We start from the raw sequence: 24,058 nt of genomic DNA on the forward strand, positions 1-24,058 counted from the left end.
GCCTCCTGCTTAAAACACCTGATTGCTGGTTAACAGCTGGTTGTTTTATTGCATTGCCCTGGTTGCCAATTTAATATTGATTTCACATTATAACCAGGGACATAACAAGTAGCAGCCTGGACCATAAAAAAGCTGTCTGTGTATGTACAAGTTATTCTCAAAAAAAATAAAGTTTTATTTGGATGCGTGCACAACCTGCTGTTCTTTAAGTCTTCAGAGCACTGAAAACATGACATTTTCTCCCAAAATCTAGTTGAGTCTGTCCTGAGAAACAGAAGAACTCATATATAAATGGGATGATATTGTCTGTGAGTGAGTTTCTTCCTGCAGGTTGGGCAGGAGTTGGCATTCCTAAGGGAATCACGGAGGCACTGGCTGCAGAAGACGTGGCCGCATTTGGTTGACACAATCAGGCGTCCGCTTTGCACAATCTGGAAGAAAAGAAACCACAGCTGGTATCTGGAGTAGAGAATTCAACATCGCTGCTCTGTTGGCACCAGGCAAACAGGACCTGGAGTATCTGGAATCAGCACATTGCTACTTGAATGATAAGGAACTCAAAGATGTCTCAGGGCCGTCTTGGGAAGTGTTTCTCCCACGACACACACCACTAAGAGACGACTGTGAGTTCCAATGTGGTTTCACCCTCAGTCCAAGGTGTGTACTCCAAGGCAGCTGTCTGCAGCATCCCGCAGAACCCGACAGCGTTGCGCAGCTCACCCTCCGCCCCGTCCTCCCTCCGACAAAACAGAAACGATGCCAACACGTGGATCCTCACCTCGGAGTAGCCGTCCATGCAGATGGGACAGCTGACGGTACCAGACGGCCTTGCGGGAGAGAGAACAGAACCAGAAAGAACAGGCACCATTAATTTCACCGTGCGCTGAGGGTCACCGATACACAAAACGTCATGTAGCCATCCACCTGCACAGACTAGCCCTGTGCAGTACCCGTATGGCAGGACAGATCTTCAACAGGTCGTTAGGAGCTTTGTTAACAAAAGTATCTGCCTGTCCTTTGGAAACTATTTATTCTAGAAGTGAAAGAGGTTGCCAGAAATTAAAACATCCCCTATTGTAATTTAGCAACATCCCAGCCAAGTAACAATTCCGAGAGCTCCTTCCTTGTAAAATGAGTGATTATATGAACCATATTTTCAGACTCTTTGGCTGTGTCTTTTACATATTGCAAGCACTTCAGCATCTCTCAAGTTGTACCATAAGATACACTATATAACTATTTCAGGAACAACCATAACAAAAGTTTGTGTTGCGGTTTATGGCTTTTTTGGAATGAGCTCTCTTCTAGAAATGCAATTATATTTTAAGTCTGGAATTTGTGCACAGTAATCAAACGGAAACCAGAAGTTTGGAAAAAAAATCAGTTTCTGCTGTGTATCAGAAATTAGACTTCAGAAAGACACTTTATCTGTCACATACGCATCATTATATCTTGGTTCATCTTCATCAGTGCTAATCAGTATGCAGATGCTCAAGTGTCGCTGGCCAATTAATCCAAGATTTCTGCTTTGCCGTTGATTCTCTGTAATTTAATATTGGTAAGTTAGATATATTATAAAATATATATAGGCCTGCAAGTATGAAATTTATTATTCTAAATAGTCTGTAACTTTCTTTCTTAGTTCCTTCACTGCAACACAGGCTAAAAAAACCTGTTGATATTTTCTTATTCAAAGCAGATATTCCAGTGCTAAAAGCGCTAATTAAAATTATTATCAACTTTGGGCTTACAGAAATTCTGTATCTGGAAAATAAGAAAACAGATTTTGAAAGGCTTTGATCTATTTTATTTCAAATACTTTCTACAAGCTCTGATAGTGACAAACAAACACAGATTGGATCCATTCTCTAAGGCTCTGGCCAGATAATTTAGCACTGTCCTGTGCCTTTTGGTAAATGCAGTTCCAATACAGGCTGCTTAAGTTTGTTGGAAAAGAAAAAAAAAAGTTTAGGACAATTCCATTATCAACTGTAAGACATCAACTCACCTTCAACAGTCTTGCATCAATGTGCATGGGAAGGGAGAGAAAAGAAAAACACAATTAGCCTTTGGAGTGCACCCCTAGCACTACGTACAAACACTAGATAAGCTCAGGTAACAAACTGAAGTAGTTTGTACCACAATCAGCTACAGTTGCACTTGGCATCTCTCTGACAGGAGACGTTGCAGCAAAACTCTTCGTATTTGTGAAGTCAAAGACTATCTGCTATCTCCTTCATTTGCCTATGCCTTTGATTTATCTGGAATAGTTTCAGCTTTAAATTGCATCTACTTTTGTTACATTACCCGTGGCTGGTATATATTCTTACCAAGTTTTGGAGCAACAAGCTATTTTAGATCACCCTCTTGCTACCTGCAAGTGATGCTCATAGATTTCAATATATTCATAGGTCCATTTGGGTTTGAATGTGAAATCTGTGTAAAGTGGTAAATCCGAGTAATGTTTTAACCCTTTAAGTCAGGCTACTTGTTTAGATGCCAGAAGACAAGCCCAGAAAATGAGTTTTTGAATATCTAAGGCCTTGGTAGACTATGACCCAAACCCAAACCTTGTAGGGATCAAGCCTAAGTTTTACTGCCGTATTCATGACATCCATTTCCTTTCACTGTACAGACCTTCAAATACAGGTCACATATGTATTTCAATAGAATTTGCCAATGCCATAGCATTAAGTCTTCCAGATTCCTCAAGCTTAATAGTTATCAGTAGGAATCTTCATAAACACACTGCACCATGACAGGTACACCAGACTTCCTCTGATCTTAGACTAACATTTACTGAATGAGTGATCTATATCCTTAGAGAATATCATACTTGAAATGCACCTACCATCATGTCTACACAATGAAAAGGCATATGATCACCTCTAGCCTGGTTAAACTGGTTAAATTATTGTATAGACATTCAACCAGTCCTTTTTCAAGAAAATACCCAATGCAGATTTACAACAGTCTGGGAAAACAAGGCTGTATTGCTGTGCCCAGGAAGGGTTTTGCTAAGCAGCACCTTCTGAGCAGCTTCTCTGTTGGCTTTCAGGCACAGCCAAGCCAACTTTGAACTAAAACTGTATCCTTAAAGTTGGATTCTAAGAGGGAGCACAATACACAGCTAATTTAACCACAACATTTAGACAAGCGTGCCATTCACTACTTACCACAACAGAATCATTGTGAGTCGGATCAACGACTACAGGATTGGAAGATTCACTTGCGAGATCTACTACTTCTTCACCAGCTTAAAAACAGAACGTTAGAATCAAGATCAGAGACTGCAGAGGGATAAAGTTGCCTGCCACTGTATAACAGGCTGAGGTATGATTCAACCTTCACAGAATCACAGAATCACAGAATGTTAGGGGACCTCGAAAGCTCATCCAGTCCAATCCCCCTGCCAGGGCAGGAACACCTAGGTGAGGTTACACAGGAAGGCGTCCAGGCGGGTTTTGAATGTCTCCAGAGAAGGAGAATCCACAACCTCCCTGGGCAGCCTGTTCCAGTGTTCCGTCACCCTCACTGAGAAGAAGTTTCTTCTCACATTTAAGTGGAACCTGTTGTGTTCCAGCTTGAACCCATTACCCCTTGTCTTACTGTTGGTTGTCACCGAGAAGAGCCTGGCTCCATCCTCATGACACCCACCCTTTATATATTTATAAACATTGATGAGCTCACCCCTCAGTCTCCTCTTCTCCAAGCTAAAGAGACCCAGCTCCCTCAGCCTTTCCTCATAAGGGAAATGCTCCACTCCCTTCATCATCTTTGTGGCCCTGCGCTGGACTCTCTCCAGCAGTTCCCTGTCCTTCTTGAACTGAGGGGCCCAGAACTGGACACAATATTCCAGATGAGGTCTCACCAGGGCAGAGTAGAGGGCAAGGAGAACCTCTCTTGACCTACTAACCACCCCCCTTCTAATACACCCCAGGATGCCATTGGCCTTCTTGGCCACAAGGGCCCAGTGCTGGCTCATGGTCACCCTGCTGTCCACCAGGACCCCCAGGTCCCTTTCCCCTACACTGCTCTCTAATAGGTCATTCCCCAACCTGTACTGGAACCTGGGGTTGTTCCTGCCCAGATGCAAGACTCTACATTTCCCCTTGTTATATTTCATTAAATTTTTCCCCGCCCAACTCTCTAGCCTGTCCAGATCTCACTGGATGGCAGCACAGCCCTCTGGCGTGTCAGCCACTCCTCCCAGCTTGGTGTCATCAGCAAACTTGCTGATAGTACACTCAATTCCCTCATCCAAGTCATTGATGAATATATTGAACAGTATTGGTCCCAGAACTGACCCTTGAGGCACTCCACTAGATACAGGCCTCCAACCAGACTCCACCCCATTGACCACGACTCTCTGGCTTCTCTCCTTCAGCCAGTTTGCAGTCCACCTCACTACCCGATCATCCAGTCCACACTTCCTCAGTTTTGCCGTGAGGATGCTGTGGGAGACGGTGTCAAATGCTTTGCTGAAGTCAAGGTAGACCACATCCACTGCTCTGCCATCGTCAGTCCACCTTGTTACGTCTTCATAAAAGGCTATGAGGTTGGTCAAACACGACTTCCCCTTGGTGAAGCCATGCTGACTGTCCCTGATGACCCTCTTATCCTTGATATGTCTTAAGATGGCACCAAGGATAAGGTGTTCCATCACTTTCCCAGGGATGGAGGTGAGGCTGACCGGTCTATAGTTGCCCGGGTCCTCCTTCTTGCCCTTTTTGAAGACCGGAGTGACATTTGCTTTCCTCCAGTCCTCAGGCACCTCTCCCGTTTCCCAAGACTTGGCAAAGATGATGGAGAGCGGTCCAGCAATGACTTCAGCCAGCTCCCTCAGCACCCGCGGGTGAACCTTCCCCTGTCCCTCTACTGTTCAGGAAGGTTATCCAACATTTCACTCAAGCTTTGCCCTCAGTCACGTAGAGCATCACCACCGCTGTCTTCTGCATGTTGCAATACAAGAGGAACAGCAGCTGAACTCCTCGTGCAGTTCTCTTGTACGACAACAGCTTGTGGGAGGTACACAGCAGCTTATTCATCTAACATGGGAGAATGTTTATCACACAGAACAAAACATGAATCATTTGGGATATAATCATCTTACAGTACTGTGCTGTAAATGTTCCCTTGAAGGACAGGGCACAACTCATGACTAACTTTTAATTATCTATCAAAAACTTGGGAGTTCCCAAGTGTCATTTTCCACCACCTGCAGTGGCAGCTGCAGTAAGTCCCAGCTCATCAGACCAAACATTCAGACGTTTGAGCAGCGCCTGAGTACATTTCTTACCCAAATCATCTATGATGGGTGGTGAATCTCAGTAAGAAACTAAAACATCAGCATCTAAAGCACCTCAGTAATAAATTCAAACAGCTGTCAGCAGGCTTGTTGTTTCTAGATGCCATACTAGAGGCTTTCTATAATCAGAGGTTTCCCTCCTCTCCAGCAAAGGGCCTAGAACTGCCAAAAATGTACATTAAGTGGGACCCTAACACTCCAGAAGCAGTTTATGCTCTTACCAAGTATAAAAGCAAGCTTACCACTTTCTTCAAGTTCTATTGGCTCTGCTCCTGAAGCCATTTCTGCAGTAGAAGACATCGGCCTGTTTCGTCTCCGAGCTTGCCTAGAATTAACTGCTCCTCCACGGCGCTTTCGTTGGGTCTAAGGAGAACAAAGCCTTAACATTTTCCTACAGACTAACATTAATGTGGCTCTCATCTTTGCAGCACCAATGAAAACTGCACGAGGATACACCAAACTCTCCCCCAACAGGCTGTAATATGCATCCAATGCTGGCGTGGGCCTAAACACATCGCATCAAGGAAACGTCACCACCTCAGGTCTCTTACCAGTTGGGTCACAAAGGCAAAATGTATTTTGATAGTTTCCAAGTGGGAAGACTGGTTCACAATTCTATCAGATGTTGGCTTCTAGCCAACCATTGCAGTCAGTCTGACCCGGGGTTTTGCTCACATTGTAAACATCTCTGAACTATTCCCAGCACCTAGAGAGATCAAAAATCTCAGGTATCACAGAATATGGAGTTATGTGAACTTTTAACACTCTTGTGTTCCAGAATATTTACTACGGACTCTTAAAAACATTTGCAGAGGTACCATGAACAACACGTTTTAAGAATCAGGTTTGCATTGGGGAGTAAAATACTTACTGTGCTCATGGTGTTTCTTGATCTAAAACCACAGAAAAAGCAAGAGGTCCGAATACAAAAAAAATAATTGCAAGGAAGCCACAAGTAGCAATTCCTTAGATTCCTTTTGGTAGCACACGGTTGAAAGTCCAGATTTCTCAGGGTCTGACAATGATGCTCTTCCAAACCTACAAGAAAAGGAGAGAGAAGATCCCCCATCTGTAACGCTTGTTCTCTTCCATACACCCCCTCTCCAGATTCCCATTCCTGAGTCACCAGTTTCTGTCCAAAGCTGGAGGGAAGTCCCAGGGTTGGGCATTTGAGCCTCAGACACCTGCTGCTGGGCCTGAAGTCTCCGTCGTTCTTACGCATTTCCTGAACTAAACACCAGAATAAGCCAGGCTGTCAGCAAACTAGAAAAATGCAAAGGAATCCCAAGGAAGTTTAACTGAAAAGTGACTGATTGACTCTCGATGCAGTGTTTGTGTGTGGTACTGAAGTTTACATCTTAAAACTTTCTCGTGTTAAAATTACTCTGTGTCCAACGCACAATGAAGAGCTGGGGAGAGCCATTTAGGGGGGCCTCAAACAAGTCAGATAACTAATTTTAGATGACTAGGCATTACCAATTAGTAGGGAGTGGGATGGAATAGCACTGACAGTCCATCATAATCTTGAATTAAAGGAAGCCTGACTGATTTTTTTTTTCCTTTTAAACTTTCTCTCTGTATTTCTTAAGTCAAGAGTCTTCAAGCCCAAAGATATATTCATGCGCAGTTTTAAGCAACACAAGACTCCGTTGATCCATTTTCTCCTGTTTCTTTTTGTTTTAGAACTGGGACTGGATTGCAAAAGCTAAAGAGGTGTAAAGAAAACATTGGCCCGATACTTTTTGAAGATGGTCACCTGACTAATAGGGAAGAAGAAAAAGTGGAGGCATTAAACGCTTTTTTGTTTTTCCTCAGTCTTTAATAAATACTGATAGACCTTGGGCTGCCACGTCCCCTGAGTTGGAGGAGCACAAGTGTGGGAACAGTGACTTTCCGTTTGTGGACACTGACATTGTCAGGGACCAGCTGTGTCAGCTGAACATTCACAAGGCCATGGGGCCTGGTGGGATTCATCCCAGAACATGGAAAGAGCTGGCGGATGTCATGGTAGAACCCTTTTCCATCATCTACCAAAGGTTTTGGAAGTCTGGGAAGTCTGGTGACTGGAAGCTCTCCGGTGCTACTCCAGTTTACAAGAACGGTGTGAGAGAAGACCCAGGAAACTACAAACGTGTCGGTCCAACCTCAGTGCCTGGGAAAATTATGGATAAGATCTTGCTGGGTGCTGCTGAAAGGTGTTTAAAGAATAATGCAATCATCATCAGGCACTGTCAACACAACAGAAAAGTCCTGTTCACCTAAGCTGATTTCCTTCACCTGCCTCGTGGATGAAGGGGAAGTGGTGGATGTGGTTTTCCTGGATTTTAGTGAGGCTTGGGATAGTATCCCCCACAGCATCCTTCTGGACAAGCCATCCAGCTGTGGGACAAGCAGGTTCACAGTGCGATGGGTGAAGAACTGGCTGAAGGGCAGAGCTCAAAGGGTTGTAGTGAACAGGGTACATCTGGCTGGTGACTGGTGACCAGCAGTGCTCCCCAGGGCTCAGTTCTAGGTCTGGTTCCTTCCAACTGGAAAGAGTCTATTCTATCCCAAAAATCAAAATCAACACACTTTTTCTTTCTTTTTCCCTGGACTACCTGTTCCATGCCAGACTTAGTAATCAGTGAGCCCACAGGCAGCTCCTCTGGTCACAGCAGAGGAAATTTTCAGAACTGTTATGTATAACTCCCTCCCAAAATATGAACACAATCAATTTTGATTGTTTTAAAAGAGATTTCTGCTACGCATAACAGGAAATACTTTAAAAAAAAAAATCACCTACACTTAAATGAGTAGTATCTTGAGAGATTTTCAAGCAGATGTGAGCAAACAGCCTTATGTTCTCACCTGAGATGTAGAAGACCAAGGCTCAGAGTTCGCTCCCTGACAGAGAAAGCCGGGAACTTTCAACCTCCTGCATCCCCAGCGCAGGACTCACCCAGCCAACCGTTTCCATAACATTCTGTGTCCAGGTAACGCCAGTTCTTGCACACTCAGAAATTCTACAAAACAGGTAACCTACGGCATCTGTTTAGTTTGTTTGGAGAAGAAAAAAAATAAGCTTTGTGGTTCAGCGTTCGTCCTTGCCCTCTCTCCAGCACGATGTTTCACCTATGACACAGAACAGGCAATGTGAACTTTGTCAAAGTTTTAATAGCGGGGAGACACCTTGACACCGTGCAGCCCTTGGCGTGAGGCTGCTCCGCCGGCGGTTCCTGGGATCCCTCCCAGGATCCCACCTCAGCACCCCCAGATCCCAGCAGGACTGTCCCCATGAGCCCCTTGTCTCTCCCGTTCCAGCAGCACCTTCTCCTCTCCCTCGCACACACTGACCAAAAGAACGCCAAGGTCTGGGGATGGAAGATTCCCCCGCCCACGCCCCTTCAAAAAAAAAAAAAGAATTAATACATTGTGATTAAAAGAACAAGCGCTTCTGATGGATCAAATCAATATTTTTATTTCCACCTGTTAAAAGAACGGTTTGCCTACCAGCAGAGTCCAACATAGATGGGACAGACAGACATGAATACAATTAAATACAGGGAAAATTCAACTATATACAACAGGACAGACATTTACATAATGAAAAAAAAAATCTTTATATTATCTATCACTTGCCAATGTGAAGCAACACTGGAACTCAAATATATCCGGGTTTCTTTTTTTTTTTTCCTCCTAAAAAAATTGTGTAAAGCAATTTAGTATTTTTCCATGTACTGAGACTTAAAATTAATTTTGAGATGCACAAAATTTGTGGCACTTCACAGAGTACACGAAAGCTAAAAACTTTGTTAAATATTTTATAGTTTGTGGTATCTAAATTTTAACGAGCTCCATGTATTGAGACACAAACTATAAGGTGATATTTACACGGAGGGAGTTGTGCAAAGTCCTTTTCAGCTATGGCTAGTGCATGGGGAAAGACGCACAGATCTGTGACTCGCCCTCAGCCCCAGAGGTAAATCCCTTAAATCTTCTTCTTTTTGTCCCTCTCATACAGTACCCAAGGAAAACTGGCCATCATTACTTCCTTTTTTTTTTTTCTTTTCTCCTCATTTTTTAAGCTGTTGAGAGAAAGCTGTTTCTGTGGCCCTTAAATATCTTCACAGTTTTTTAATGTTGGGCTGCTTCTCTTGATGCAATTAATGCTTTGAGCAATCTGCAGTACTGCTTCATTGTTTCTATGTTTTTTTGGGACCCAAATTCCAGCCGTTGTTGTCACCGCACCGTCCTAAGACTGCTGTAGTCCTTGCTTGTAGTTTATATTAGCAGTGGGGGCACACAGTAACTAAAGGTGTGTAACTTTTTAGTAGTTACCATATTGCCACAATGCAGAAACTGCACATTCCTGATAACGGGACTGAACCAAAGCTACTCCGAACTAGGGCGGGGAAGTAATTGTGTTTCTTCGGCTCACCTTTATGGAACAAACCTCTGTATTGCTACATCCAGAAACACCCCTAAACATCCTAATAAAAACCACTTCACTTTTGGGTTGTAATCTTCAATACAGAACTTGAGACAGCTAATTAGAAGAGCTGCTTTAATTAAAGGCTTCCTACAGATCCCTAGGATAGCTTAGAAAGACACATCAGATACCAACATTAACTAAACGCGTCCTATAGTTGTGCTGCACCAGAGCACAGGATGGTGCTTCTAATTGCTTTCATAATCGACCAACTGCCAAAAGGTGTTTGAAGTTTAACTTTTGACTTTTTTTTTAATCGACCAAATTTCAACTTTCATAGATACAACTACTGTATATGTGGATCATAAAATGCTGATTTTAATAATCTCATCTACTTTTACTTACTGTAATCCCTTTTTATTAGCTCATCTGGGATTCCACATCAGCTTGCAGAGTTTAGCTGTAACAGGTTTAAAGTAGACATTTGTACCTCAAAGGTGATGGGATAACAGTGCATAAACCTGTGTACTCCTGCCTTACTTCAACAGAGGAATGCTTTCTCCTAGGACATGTATCTGACTTCTTTTAAAAACCACACATTTAAAGCAAGCTGGACAACTCTCAGGGCAAGGGAAAATTAAAATTCTCTCTCACAAAGCCGCCAAGCCAAGATTGCTACCAAACATCTCTTGAAGCTCCCACTTCCTAAATCCATGGCAACACAATTGTTAAATTGTTAGTCCTATGCACCAGGCTACAACCAGTCAGGTGTCAGTAAAACAACTGAAGGGAACAAGCAAAGGGAACATACAGAACTTTAAGCATTACGCTGGGTACACTTGATACAGTAAGAAGATCTGTAGGTAGTTTGGTATTCAGCTGACAAGAGGAAAGCACACAATTTGCTTCTTATTCACCACTAGCAAGCCTAGAGAAGATGATATTCTCCTTAGTTATCAGGAGAGAGCGCAATAGAACAGTTAACCCAAGAGACCATCTCATCACCTTAGGAAAGAAATTCAGTGTTGTGATTCAAATAAAGGAATTCTTGGCAGTTAAAACATTCAAATAATTATTTGCACATTGTACATGTTGCAATTTGTCTACATCAGATCTCATGGAGTTCATAAAGAAAACTACATGTTCAAGCCTTCTGCTTAAAAAACCTGATTGCTGGTTAACAGCAGGTTACTTTATTGCATTACCCTGGTTGTCAACTTCAATATTGATTTATGATAAAACGATCCCTCGTTACAGAACTTTTTCTACTCGGGCAAAGATGGTAGAGCAGAAAGCAATATTGCCATGAGCTTCTTATAGGATAAATACAAAAATGTAATGAAATGGCAGATTGTTCATCTATATTTTGAAAGGTAACTGTTCCATATCCACATGGAATGGTGGGAATAATTTAAAGAGTAAGAAATAACAAAATATTCAGACCCCTCTTATTTAAGCATTAGAAAAGTAGAAGGAGATGGACTAGCTGCTTCTTTTCTGACATAGGCTGCTGGTCTAGTTTAGAGACAGTCCTAAATTTAACATTTTAACCAGGGACAAAACAAGAAGCAGCTTGGACCATAAAAAAGCTGTCTATGTATGTACAAGTTATTCTCAAAAAAAATCAGTTTTATTTGGATGTGTGCACAACCTGCTGCTCTTTAAGTCTTCGGAGCACTGAAAACATGACATTTTCTCCCAAAATCTAGTTGAGTCTGTCCTGAGAAACAGAAGAACTCATATATAAATGGGATGATATTGTCTGTGAGTGAGTTTCTTCCTGCAGGTTGGGCAGGAGTTGGCATTCCTAAGGGAATCACGGAGGCACTGGCTGCAGAAGACGTGGCCGCATTTGGTCGACACAATCAGGCGTCCGCTTTGCACAATCTGGAAGAAAAGAAACCACAGCTGGTATCTGGAGTAGAGAATTCAACATCGCTGCTCTGTTGGCACCAGGCAAACAGGACCTGGAGTATCTGGAATCAGCACATTGCTACTTGAATGATAAGGAACCCAAAGATGTCTCAGGGCCGTCTTGGGAAGTGTTTCTCCCACGACACACACCACTAAGAGACGACTGTGAGTTCCAATGTGGTTTCACCCTCAGTCCAAGGTGTGTACTCCAAGGCGGCTGTCTGCAGCATCCCGCAGAACCCGACAGCGTTGCGCAGCTCACCCTCCGCCCCGTCCTCCCTCCGACAAAACAGAAATGATGCCAACACGTGGATCCTCACCTCGGAGTAGCCGTCCATGCAGATGGGACAGCTGACGGTACCAGACGGCCTTGCGGGAGAGAGAACAGAACCAGAAAGAACAGGCACCATTAATTTCACTGTGCGCTGAGGGTCACCGATACACAAAACGTCATGTAGCCATCCACCTGCACAGACTAGCCAGGACATATTTCATCTGAAGATCCCTGCATACCTTTCACTCTCTCAGGTTGCTGCATTTAATAAATATTAATAGTTGACGTCTGCCTTACCTAAAGGAATCCTGGTTTTCACAGCGGGGGACGAGGCAGTTAGTCACCTCGCTCTATTATTAGAAGTACCAGCGGCCTATAGCCCTGAGCAGTACACGTTTGGCAGTATTAATCTCTAACAGGTCACTAGGAGCTTTGTAACAAAGGCACCTGCCTGTCCTTTGGAAACCATTCTAGAACTGGAAAAGGTTGTCAGAAATTAAAACATCTCCTATTGTAATTGAGCAATATCGCAGCCCAGTAACATATTCATTCCAAGAGCACTTTCCTTAAATAATGAAGGGTGGGAACACACTAACATGAAGAAATATTAAAAAATACATTTCTAGTTCAGAGATGGAAAGACCGACTTGGTGGCTGTCACCAAACTGTGGTTACAGATGTTCCTCTCCTCAATTCAGCCTCCAAGACAGCTGTACTGCACACACGCTTACTAACAGCACAGGTATTTGCGTAAGGAACATGTCATACTGTAAGTGCTGAGCCATATTCTCTATCAGAAAGATAATTTATTTATAAATTAATCTCTATTTTAAATGACCACAGTAAGCTGCTTTTATAATTGCAGAATCATAGAAACATTTCAGTTGGAAGAAACCCTCAGGATCAAAGTCCAACTATAACCTAAATCCAGCATTAAACCATGTCCCTAAGAACCTCATCTAAACACATTTTAAACACTGTCTTTACCATATACACTTGGCTTTGTTACATCACTGCCCATGCTAAACAACACTTTGTAGTTTATTAAACAGGAATAAAAAGCATGAAATATCCTTTATCCCATAATCTTAAATTGAAGCAGTGAGCACTAACATCTACCCCTAGTTTCACATACATAATTTAACTCCATTAATTCTCCCATTTTTACTACTCAAATTCTTTATGCAGTATAATACCAACTCAGTAATTAATTACAATTTATGATAACTTTCATATAAGCACGACTAGTCTAATACTACACAGTAACATCTTTGTGTCAATGTTAAATTCTGCAGCACTGAGCTATTTCAGCCTTACTGAAACAGAGCCAGAAAGCACATTCTTTAACAGAGAAGCTTGAGATCAAAGGAACAAAACAGTAACATTTTACAGTAACTGATTAGTGGGATTTATTCACCAACATACTCAACCAAAATTAAAAAATCTACAAATCCACTGACAAAATGCACTATGTTTTAGAACAGTATAAGCTCTTTAGGTGGCATATTTAATACCCAACACCCAAAATTTCCATACTTAAGTTCTCTCCTATGTTGCCTTCCAGTACGCTAAAAAGCTGAAAGTACACTAGCTTTATTAAAACCTGGTTTTTTCCCCCCAAACTACTTTACAAAAACCTTTATACCACACTTCTCATGTTCTTCGTCCTCCTTGGTCATACAGACACCTGATTTCATTTAATTAGTGTAATACATTGCTTCTTTTTTAACATAATGGAGTGCTCCTACAGCAGGAGTTCGCTGTTTCTCCACAGAACAGGGTCTTTACTGTGCAGGCACCTGATTCAAACAGCGAGATCACCATCTCACATGCAAACATATTGGAGCTTTGTGACATACATTGGACGGAACAAAAACTGGCCATTACCTCCCCAACCACCTTGCAAGAACACCTTTGGAAGAAGCGTTACCACTGCGAGAAAGAGAGGCAGTTAATTGGCACAGTGCGTAAAAAAGCTGTGAATGAATAATAGCTCTTAGTGCAATTTGCCAGGTTGCTGCCTGCTGGTCTTGTCATACCAAGCTTCATCGACACCAGTGAAAATGTTTCTATATCTAACATTGCTACTAGAGCTTTGCGTGAAAAGTAAACATAACACATTCTGAGCTATGGCCTGTGACTAATCCTCCCTCCTTGCCATACCCCTACGTTCATCTTTAACATTGTACGCAAAGTCGTACATCTGTCTCCGGCCGACGTTTTATCCTGAAATGCAAATGGTACCATTTGGTCATCGTGTGAAATGTTGCACTTGTTGAAAGAGGGAGCTAACTAGAATAAGTTAAGAAGCAAAGATAAACTAGGTTATAGCAATATACCTTAGTCCTGCATGTATAAGAAATGCAGAACCGAATGTTTGGCAGGTCATAAGGCATACATACTTTGAACTTGCAGTTTCATCTTCTAGAGGTCCCAGTTCTCGAGACACTTTATCTGTCACATACACATCGTTATCTCTTGTTTCATCTTCATCATCGCTACTCAGTACACAGCTGTCCGACTGTCGCTGGCTTCTTAGTCTAAGATTTCTCCTTTGTCGTTGATTCTCTGTAATTTAATTTTGGTAGGTTAGATATAACATACATATCCCTGAAATGCATTATAAACAGTCTGTAACAGTTCATATTTTAAACGAACCATATTCAGCTGGGTTAAGAGCAAGCTTAAACAAATTAGTTCCCGAAATATTAAGGTTGAACATTTCCAGACATTGGGAATATTCTGCTACACAGACAAAACATTTGCTTTATTCACCCTACAAATAGCTAAAACATCTTAAAGATTCTCAGTGTCATAAGTTTCACACAGTTACACTACCTGTGAATAAATCTCCCTCTCCCAATCCTTACTAACAGAGAATGCTCCCATCCCGTGTTGAAGAATTGCAGCAATTGCTGCGTGAAATGAGAGAGAGAGAGGACTGAAGTTTCCAAGTAACATGGCAAGGTAGCACATACACAACAAAAAGGTCTGGTAAAACACAGAGTACTTTGTTCAGAAAGTTTCAGAAATGATGGAAGAGATGCTTAAATCTAAAAAAGTAAATTATGGAGCTGCTGTTGCTCCTCACTGCTCTATCCAGGTATGATGCTAAACTGTTCCACTCTTTTTGTCTGTGTTAAGCCAAATCTCCCCATTGAAAGCAGTTTTTATAAAACAAGTCTTTTTAATTACAGTACTTGAAAAATCACAAAAATATTTGAAGCACTGTCTCCTTAGATATTTCCATCATCTTCCTCCTGAGTTAAGGTAACTTGAAAATGGAGTTATATTGCCCAAGATAACAGGAGATTAAAAAAAAAATAATTGCCTGGTCTTAAACATCCAAATGTTAAAGAACTGCTGTTTGCTTTTTAACAATTAGAAACCACATGCAATAATTATCTCTGCAACTCCAGTGTATATGTAACAACAATCAAGCACTAATCAATTAAATTTACATAAATAGCCACAATACTAAAGTTCCTTCCTGCATAAGTATTCAGCCACAACTTCTACTGCAAGTATTTTTAATTTGCCCTTGCTTCATTCAGAGCACAGACTAGATGACATTTTAAGTAAGCAGCTAACAACATACATCTCCTATTATAATATGAAAGTTGTAAAGGATTAACTTCTTTACACCTATAACTACTGTAACATCTAAAGTAGAAAAAAATCCACACTCGTTAACACATTTCAGAAACAAATTTGATGCATGTTATGACTTGATAATGGAAGTGAATACTATAAATTTCTTCTTCAGTACCCTCACTGCAACACAGGCTAAAAAACCCTGTTGATATTTTCTTATTCAAAGCAGATATGTCCAGTTTCAATACAGGCTGCTCAAGTTTGTTGGAAAAGAAAAAAAAATAAAGTATAGGACAATTCCATTATCAATTGCACGATGTCAACTCACCTTCAACAATCTTGCATCAATGTACATGGGAAGGGAGAGAAAAGAAGAATACAATTAGCCTTTGGAGTGCACCCCTAATGCTACATACAAACACTAGATAAGCTCAGCAATTACAAAAAAACAAGCAAAGAACGGAAGGACATCACTACGGAATTTGATTAAAGATGTTAAAAGTAGCAGTAAATGAGCTGCTGCTCTGAAAAAAAGCAGTTTCTTCTGGTTCTGCTCATGCTGCTTCAAAGGGATGGAAAAAGAGGCAGGTTCTGAACCACCTGAACACCCCTCCACCTCCTCCCCAGTTTCTGTACCCTAGTTTGATTTAGGCTGGAGGAGATTCCTTCCCTCTTCCTCCCCAAACAGGCAAATTCAGGTGTCATATCCATAAACACTTCAAATTACCAGCTGCTGAAGAAAAAATAACCAAACCCGAACCCGCTGTTGCCTTTGGTGGACCTGGAGCTGGGGCTGGGCAGAGTCTGTCATGAGGTTCCAGGCCTTTCCTTGGCAAAGGCTGAGGAACAATCCCAGCAGGAGATACCCCAGGCCAGTCCTGCTGCTTCTGGTTTGCATGGCAGCAGGGGCATCCTAAAACCGAGGTTATAAACTACACTGTGGTTTGGATCAAATACTACTCTAGCTTTAAAAATTGCAGGAAAATAGTGGATTTTTTTAAGACTTCTTGGAGTAACAAACTGAAGTAGCTTGTACCACAGTCAGCTACAGTTGCACTTGGCATCTCTCTGACAGGAGACCCCTAAACTGATGTTGCAGCTAAACTCTTCATATTTGTCAAGTCAAAGACTTATCTCCTTCACTTTTTATTTAAATCATTGGCCTATGCCTTTGATACATCTGGAATAGCTCCAACTTCAAATTGCATCTACTTTGTTACATTACCCATGGCTGGTATATATTCTCCCCAAGTTTTGGAGCAACAAGCTATTTTATATCACCCTCTTGCTATTGGCAAGTGCACTCACAGAGAAGCTTCTGTGCTGACCTGTAATGCATGGCTTGCAGGCACTGCCAAGCCAACTTTGAACTAAAACCGTACCCTTAAAGTCGGATTCTAAGAGGGAGCACAATACACAGCTAATTTAACCACATTTAGACAAGCGTGCCATTCACTGCTTACCACAACAGAATCATTGTGAGTCAGATCGACGACTACAGGATCTGAAGATTCACATGTGAGATCTACTACTTCTTCACCAGCTTAAAAACAGAACATTAGAATCAAGATCAGAGATCTACTGCATGTTGCAACGCAAGAAGAACAGCAGCTAAGCTCCTCGAGCAGTCTGTTGTACGACAACAGCTTGTGGGAAGTCCACAGCAGCAGATTATTCATCTAACATGGTATAATGTTTATCACACAAAACAAAACATGAATTATTTGGGATATAATCATCTTAGAGTACTGTGCTGTAAATATTCCTGTCTCATGTGTCTTCCAATCGTTCATAGTCAAATGCACAGAAAAAACTGAAAAAGCCATATAATTACCCGGAGACCAACAGTTACATTTATTCTTCCCTAGGATTTCAGAAGGTAATTTAAATAGTTATTTAGGAGGTCAAGGAGGCTTCTAAATTCTGACACTTTGTAAAAATGTACTGACCAGTACTGGCTCTCCCTTGAGGGACAGGGCACGAATAATGATGAACTTCTAATAATCTATTAGAAACTTGGGAGTTCCCAAACACAGTCTGCCACTATCTGTAGTGGCAGCTGCAGTAACTCAATAACAACGTCCAGGAAGCAATTGGACAACGCCCTGAGACACATGGTGTGAATTTTGGGGTTGTCACATGCAGAGACAGTATTTGGACTTGATCCTTGTGTGGCCCTTTTGACTCAGGACATTCTATGATTCTGTGAAATCCCAGCTCATCACACCAGACATTCAGATGTCTGAGCACCACTTGAGCACCTTTCTTACACTACTCATCTATCACTTGTGGTGAAGGTATTGCACCTCAGTAATAAATTCAAACAGCTGTCAGCAGGCTTGTTGTTTCTAGATGCCATACTAGAGGCTTTCTATAATCAGAGGTTTCCCTCCTCTCCAGCAAAGGGCCTAGAACTGCCAAAAATGTACATTAAGTGGGACCCTAACACTCCAGAAGCAGTTTATGCTCTTACCAAGTATAAAAGCAAGCTTACCACTTTCTTCAAGTTCTATTGGCTCTGCTTCTGAGGCCATTTCTGCGGTGGAAGCCATCAGCCTGTTTCGCTTCCGAGCTTGCCTAGAATTAACTGCTCCTCCACGGCGCTTTCGTTGGGTCTAAGGAGAACAAAGCCTTAACATTTTCCTACAGACTAATATTAATGTGGCTCTCATCTTTGCAGCACCAATGAAACCGCACGAGGATACACCAAACTCTCCCCCAACAGGCTGTAATATGCATCCAATGCTGGCGTGGGCCTAAACACATCGCATCAAGGAAACGTCACCACCTCAGGTCTCTTACCAGTTGGGTCACAAAGGAAAAATGTATTGTGATGTCTAGTTTCCAAGTGGGAAGACTGGTTCACAATTCTATCAGATGTTGGCTTCTAGCCAACCATTGCAGTCAGTCTGACCCGGGGTTTTGCTCACATTGTAAACATCTCTGAACTATTCCCAGCACCTAGAGAGATCAAAAATCTCAGGTATCACAGAATATGGAGTTATGTGAACTTTTAACACTCTAGTGTTCCAGAATATTTACTACAGACTCTTAAAAACATTTGCAGAGGTACCATGAACAACACGTTTTAAGAATCAGGTTTGCATTGGGGAGTAAAATACTTACTGTGCTCATGGTGTTTCTTGATCTAAAACCACAGAAAAAGCAAGAGGTCCGAATACAAAAAAAATAATTGCAAGGAAGCCACAAGTAGCAATTCCTTAGATTCCTTTTGGTAGCACACGGTTGAAAGTCCAGATTTCTCAGGGTCTGACAATGATGCTCTTCCAAACCTACAAGAAAAGGAGAGAGAAGATCCCCCATCTGTAACGCTTGTTCTCTTCCATACACCCCCTCTCCAGATTCCCATTCCTGAGTCACCAGTTTCTGTCCAAAGCTGGAGGGAAGTCCCAGGGTTGGGCATTTGAGCCTCAGACACCTGCTGCTGGGCCTGAAGTCTCCGTCGTTCTTACGCATTTCCTGAACTAAACACCAGAATAAGCCAGGCTGTCAGCAAACTAGAAAAATGCAAAGGAATCCCAAGGAAGTTTAACTGAAAAGCGACTGATTCATTCTCGATGCAGTGTTTGTGTATGGGCAGGAATCATTGGGAATTGTGTCATAAACAGCCATCTTAAGAGAACAAAAAACTGCAGATAATCAGTTCTGATCTCCAGCCCATCCCCAGGTTCCAACAGGCAGGAGCTGAACAGCTTGAGATGAATCTAAAGCAAGTGGAGCAGAGAAATTTCAGTGTAGAAACCCTCACAGATCTGCAAGAGAAGATGAGTTTACCGTAGCTACCCTGTAGTAACTGCAGGTGTGCCTGCTCCTACCCACCAGACAGCAAACTGCTGCTGTGGGAGGAGATGAAAAACACAGAGGCCCTTCTGAGCTGCTGACATGGTACCAAAGTTCCCATCTGAAACTTACTCATGGCACAATTATCACGTGTCCAACACACGATGAGGAGCTGGGGCGGGAGAGAGTGGAGAGACCAGGAAAAAAAAAAAAACAAACCCCAACAAAACAATTATGTTAAACAAGAACTGCGGAACTGTATTCCCGATAATGACTTTGATTGACACTGCAAATACCAGCACACATGTGGTTAAGCTGTTCTCAGACTAAGAAACACAGAGACCATGCAGCAGGATGGAATGGCACTGGTAGTCCATCATAATCTTGAGCTAAAGGAAACCTGACCAATTTTCTTCCTCTTAAACCTTCTCTCTGTATTTCTTAAATCACTTATTTTCTTAAGAGATCCATTAGCACTGAATTATTGCATTATTAGCTTAAGAAAAATCCTTACACTAAATCCAGTACTTTTACCAAGTTCAAAGATATATTTACACACAGTTTTAAGCAATACAGTACGTTGCTCATGCATTTTGGCATTTTAAACTGGCACTGGATTGCAAAAAACAAAATGAAAGTCAACTTTTTTTGTTTGTTACTTGGACCTCTTGCTGTATGCCAGACTTAAAAATCAGTGAGTCCACAGGCAGATTCTGGTCAGAGAGGATGAAGTTTTCAGAACTGTTATGCATAACTCCCTGTCCCAATATGAACCCAACCAGTTTTGATAGTTCTAAGATTTAAGATGTTTTTTTAAAAGCACCTGGGATGACTCCAAACATAAAATGTTGCACAAATTCTCTCTGGCCACAAGTGGCTTAAGTACCAAAGATGAGCTATCAGAGAAGAAGAAAAAAAAATCCCAAACAAATAAACTTGTATTTGAAAATTATGGTGAAAACGAAGGTAATACACAATAGACTTGTCATGCCAAGACCACCTTACCCATGTTAAATACACATCACTTTACCAAGGAACAGATTATCTACAGGATTACTATGGCATGTCTCAGAGGATCTAATATCAGACCTCAGAGGCAACACAGGCAAGAGACACTTCTTGAACTCAGTGACAGAGAGCACCATTGCTATTTAGATGGTTTAATTTTCAGAATCTTACATCAGCAGTAAGCTTTCCTTATACTTAATCCAGAGCGTATACATAAAGCACAAATATTCTAGCTGTAATGGCTCAAATCTTAACCTCTTCAGAAGCTGCTTCTGAAGAAAAAAGTTGAGAATGGATACCCATAGGGAGGCTCATCACTCTTAAACCACCATGTTCATCGGTATCAACATGACCCAGCTCAGGAGTCATATTTATAAAGAAAATCAGACTGCTGGAATTTATTAAGTCTGTGTTAGGAGTCTCATGATCCAGCAACATTTTTTTTTTTGTAAGAACAAACCTCCTCTGTGGGGCTGTACATTTCTACACATTATTGGCTTATGTGGGAAACTTAACAGAAACTTAATTAGCTGAACTGTAAGAATGGGTAGCAAAAATAAAGCAAAGCTTGCTTTCTTGAACATACCATAGACCAAGTTAGTAAGTGCACAAGAACAGAAGTAAACAGAACAATTCTGAGTTTTGTACCTCTGGAGACATACTGATCAATAAGAATTCCTTTAAGATTTCCAAAACCTCAGGACCACTCGATTTAATATGATTTGTTATATAGGGCTGGGTAGCCCAAGTTAAGCGATGAGGTCTATGTGCTCATCCTCCAGCAGTCACTATGAAACCCAGCACCAAAACTCCCAGGACTGGATAATACAAACAGAATTACTGCATCAACCTCCGTCCCTCAGCCCATAAGCATCAGATAGCTTCAGCTAAAGCTGTCTGCTCATCTGTTACACCTGTAGCAACATGCATTCAGACAAACTTCTACAATTATGATTTTTTTTTTAAGGGTTAAGAAAAGACTTTTTAATATGAAAACTTAGCAGATCATCTTAGCAAGCCAGTGAATACTTGTAACTTTTACAGACTTTTTACTGCATCACTGCAGGACCATACCGTACCAGAAAAGCCACTCCCCTTCCCCTCATACAGAGCTCTGCGCAGGCAGGTTTTTTCCTGCCATTTAGCTCTCCCAAGGGCTTAAGCAGCATTGTCCTCATAACAACAAAGTTAGAGGTTTATTCTAGCTAACTCACTAGCATTTTAAGGACTATATCGCCAACCTTTCTATGTACAGGTAGATACTTGGAAATAAAATAAAGGTAAATTCATCTCAATTGAGAATGTTTACGCTATGAGAAAAGGAATACTGATTTCCATATTTATAATTTAAGTCTCCTGTTAAATTTTTTTCCTCTATTAAAAAGTAAACTTTTTCCTGAGTTCAAGTTGACCTAATTTAACATATTTGAATTACAGTTCTAAAAAAATTGATTATCTGGACAACACAAACTGAAAATTTTTCTTATATCACTCTGAAAACAAAGTCTTGGTCACCCACATGCTTAGCATGAATTGAGGCAAATTAGCTTAAGCAAGAAGTAGACATTTCTACCATGTCTCACTAACACAAACAAGACTTTATTAATCATGCTAAATATTACATATACACTAAAGCAACTACTTGAAGAAAGCAATGATGTCAGTCTAAATGTTTGGTGTGCGCAAGGCACAGGTGACAAAACCAGGATACATTGTATTTGTCAAAACAGGATATGCTATGCCTTTAAGAGGTTGCTTCTCATTTCTACTCTTAGGATCCCTCTCTATACTCCTAACAACAGGAACCACAGTATCAAAGATGAAAGCACATATACAAATTTTTCTGTGGCCAGAAGATGCATGTACAAAGTACCAGGTTTTTTTTTTTTTTTTTTTTGTTTTTGGTTTTTTTTTGTTTGTTTGGGTTTTTGTTGTTGTTGTTTTGGTAGGGGTTTTGTGTTTTTTGTTTGTTAGTTTTTGTTTGGTTTTTTAAATCACAGGGAAGAGTAATGTGTCATTTTACTCTTTCAAAACTTTCCCATCATCCTATTTCCAGTACCTTTAAAGATGTCCTCATTTTTTCAGATGCACTACGGCAGCTTCAGTGAAAACAGATGCTGAGTCTATTGTGTTTAACCCAAACTAGGTCAAGCAGTCCCATATTACAAAAGCTTCAGTAAAGACAAGAGATAACCAACCTATCAGAGACACATACTAGCCTACCTGCTTTAAGCAGTGAGATACATTTACAGACAAATAAGACGAATAAGTTCATGAGCAGCCTAACAAAAAAGAAAAGCACCACCAAACCAAGGAAGCTAAAAAAAACACCCAGAGAACAAAATGCACCGAAAACTTTCAGTTGGCCAGATGTTCTGTTTCAGAAACAACAAAAAAGACAAAGACTGGCCAGAAGAAAAGCTCCTCATCGCTCTTGTGTGCCGAATTTTCTCTGTCGGGCTACAGCTTACTTTCAAAAGTCCCAAAACGAAATACAGAAGAAAGGGAAAAGAAGTTGAGTGTTTCCACGTCCCGTAATGGAGCCGTACGGGAGCGCTGAGGCAGGGGAGAGGCGTCCCCTCCGCTCCTGCTGTCACACAACACGGCGGGACAGACCAACAACCCCACACAGCTACACGAACTGCAGGTGCTGAGCCCTGTTGCTCCCGAGGGAGCGGGGCCGCCATCGCCTCCTTCCCAGCGCTTGTCTCTCAGCCACTTCAGGATAGAACGGCCCCCGCAGCGAACACAGTTCATGACCCAGCCAGCACCCCAGGAGGCTGCGGAGCCCGGCGGGTCCCGCTTTCGAGGGAACGCGGGGCGGGGAGCAGCCGCGGAGCAGCCGGAGGCCGAGCCAGCCCCGCACCCCCGCCCGCCCGGCCGGAAGGGGACGGCACCGGCGGGCAGGAGAGGCCGGGGCCGGCCCCGAGAGCCGGGCAGCGCCTCTCGCAGCCCCCGGCGCCCCTCAAAATAACAAATAAAACCAAAACAAACCCAAACCCCCGGCTGGGCTGGGGGGAGGCGGACACACCACACGGCTCCCCGGGCGGAGCGAGGCCCCTCAGGGCCGCCGCAGCGGCGGGCAGGGCCGCGCCCGGGGGAAGAGGCTCCGGCCACCGTCCCCGCCCCGGAGAAGGGAGCAGCCCCGCAGGGAGCAGCCCCGCACCGGCGGAACAAGCCCCATCTCTCCCCGCTCCCCTCAGCCCGGCCCGCCCCTCCCCCCCCCCCGCGGCCGGGCGCGGCTGCCCTGCCCTGCCCTTCCCCCTTCCCCTCACCTACCGCCCGCCGCCCCGGGCGCCTCAGAAGGGCAGAGCAGGCGGGGCGGGCCCGGGGGCGCCGATGCCGCTCCCGAGCACCTCTCCCACCCCCACGCCGGAGCCCCCGGCCTGCAGCGCTCACCCGCAACACCCGGCCCGGCAGCGGCGTACGACAACGCCCGCCTCCTCTCCCCCGCCATTGGAGGGGCCGCGGGCCGCCGGAGCGCGGAATGGCCGCCACACACGTCAATCAGGAAGTGAGGCACGCGGCCCCGCCTCTTATCCGGCCCCGGGGTGTGCTGGGAGTTGTAGTTCCGCGCGGGGGGCGGGGCGGGGCTGCTGCCCCCTCATGGCGGGCGGCCCGTGGCCAATGGCACCTGGGGTCTATTAGAAGGGGGGTGGTTAGTAGGTCGAGAGAGGTTCTCCTCCCCCTCTACCCTGTTCTGGGGAGACCTCATCTGGAATATTGTGTCCAGTTCTGGGCCCCTCAGTTC

General features: G+C 43.0%; 2 protein-coding genes across 2 annotated transcripts; both read right to left on the reverse strand.

The window, feature by feature from the left end:
- Window positions 1–271: 271 nt before the first annotated feature.
- Window positions 272–6,341, reverse strand: RNF4 (ring finger protein 4). The gene is made up of 7 exons (XM_065634895.1): window positions 6,180–6,341; window positions 5,551–5,671; window positions 3,177–3,256; window positions 2,009–2,018; window positions 1,422–1,542; window positions 779–827; window positions 272–431 (listed from the first exon to the last, which is right to left on the reverse strand). Exons 1-7 carry the CDS (start codon window positions 6,186–6,188, stop codon window positions 282–284), a joined length of 540 nt encoding a protein of 179 aa, XP_065490967.1. The 5' UTR covers window positions 6,189–6,341; the 3' UTR covers window positions 272–281.
- A 2,404-nt stretch (window positions 6,342–8,745) lies between these two features.
- Window positions 8,746–23,778, reverse strand: LOC135988709 (E3 ubiquitin-protein ligase RNF4-like). The gene is made up of 8 exons (XM_065634875.1): window positions 23,707–23,778; window positions 18,625–18,791; window positions 17,993–18,113; window positions 16,962–17,041; window positions 15,827–15,836; window positions 14,307–14,472; window positions 11,951–11,999; window positions 8,746–11,603 (listed from the first exon to the last, which is right to left on the reverse strand). Exons 1-8 carry the CDS (start codon window positions 23,762–23,764, stop codon window positions 11,454–11,456), a joined length of 801 nt encoding a protein of 266 aa, XP_065490947.1. The 5' UTR covers window positions 23,765–23,778; the 3' UTR covers window positions 8,746–11,453.
- Window positions 23,779–24,058: the final 280 nt, after the last annotated feature.

The sequence above is a fragment of the Caloenas nicobarica genome, chromosome 4 (genome assembly GCF_036013445.1).
Source record: "Caloenas nicobarica isolate bCalNic1 chromosome 4, bCalNic1.hap1, whole genome shotgun sequence".
Lineage (NCBI taxonomy): Eukaryota > Metazoa > Chordata > Aves > Columbiformes > Columbidae > Caloenas > Caloenas nicobarica.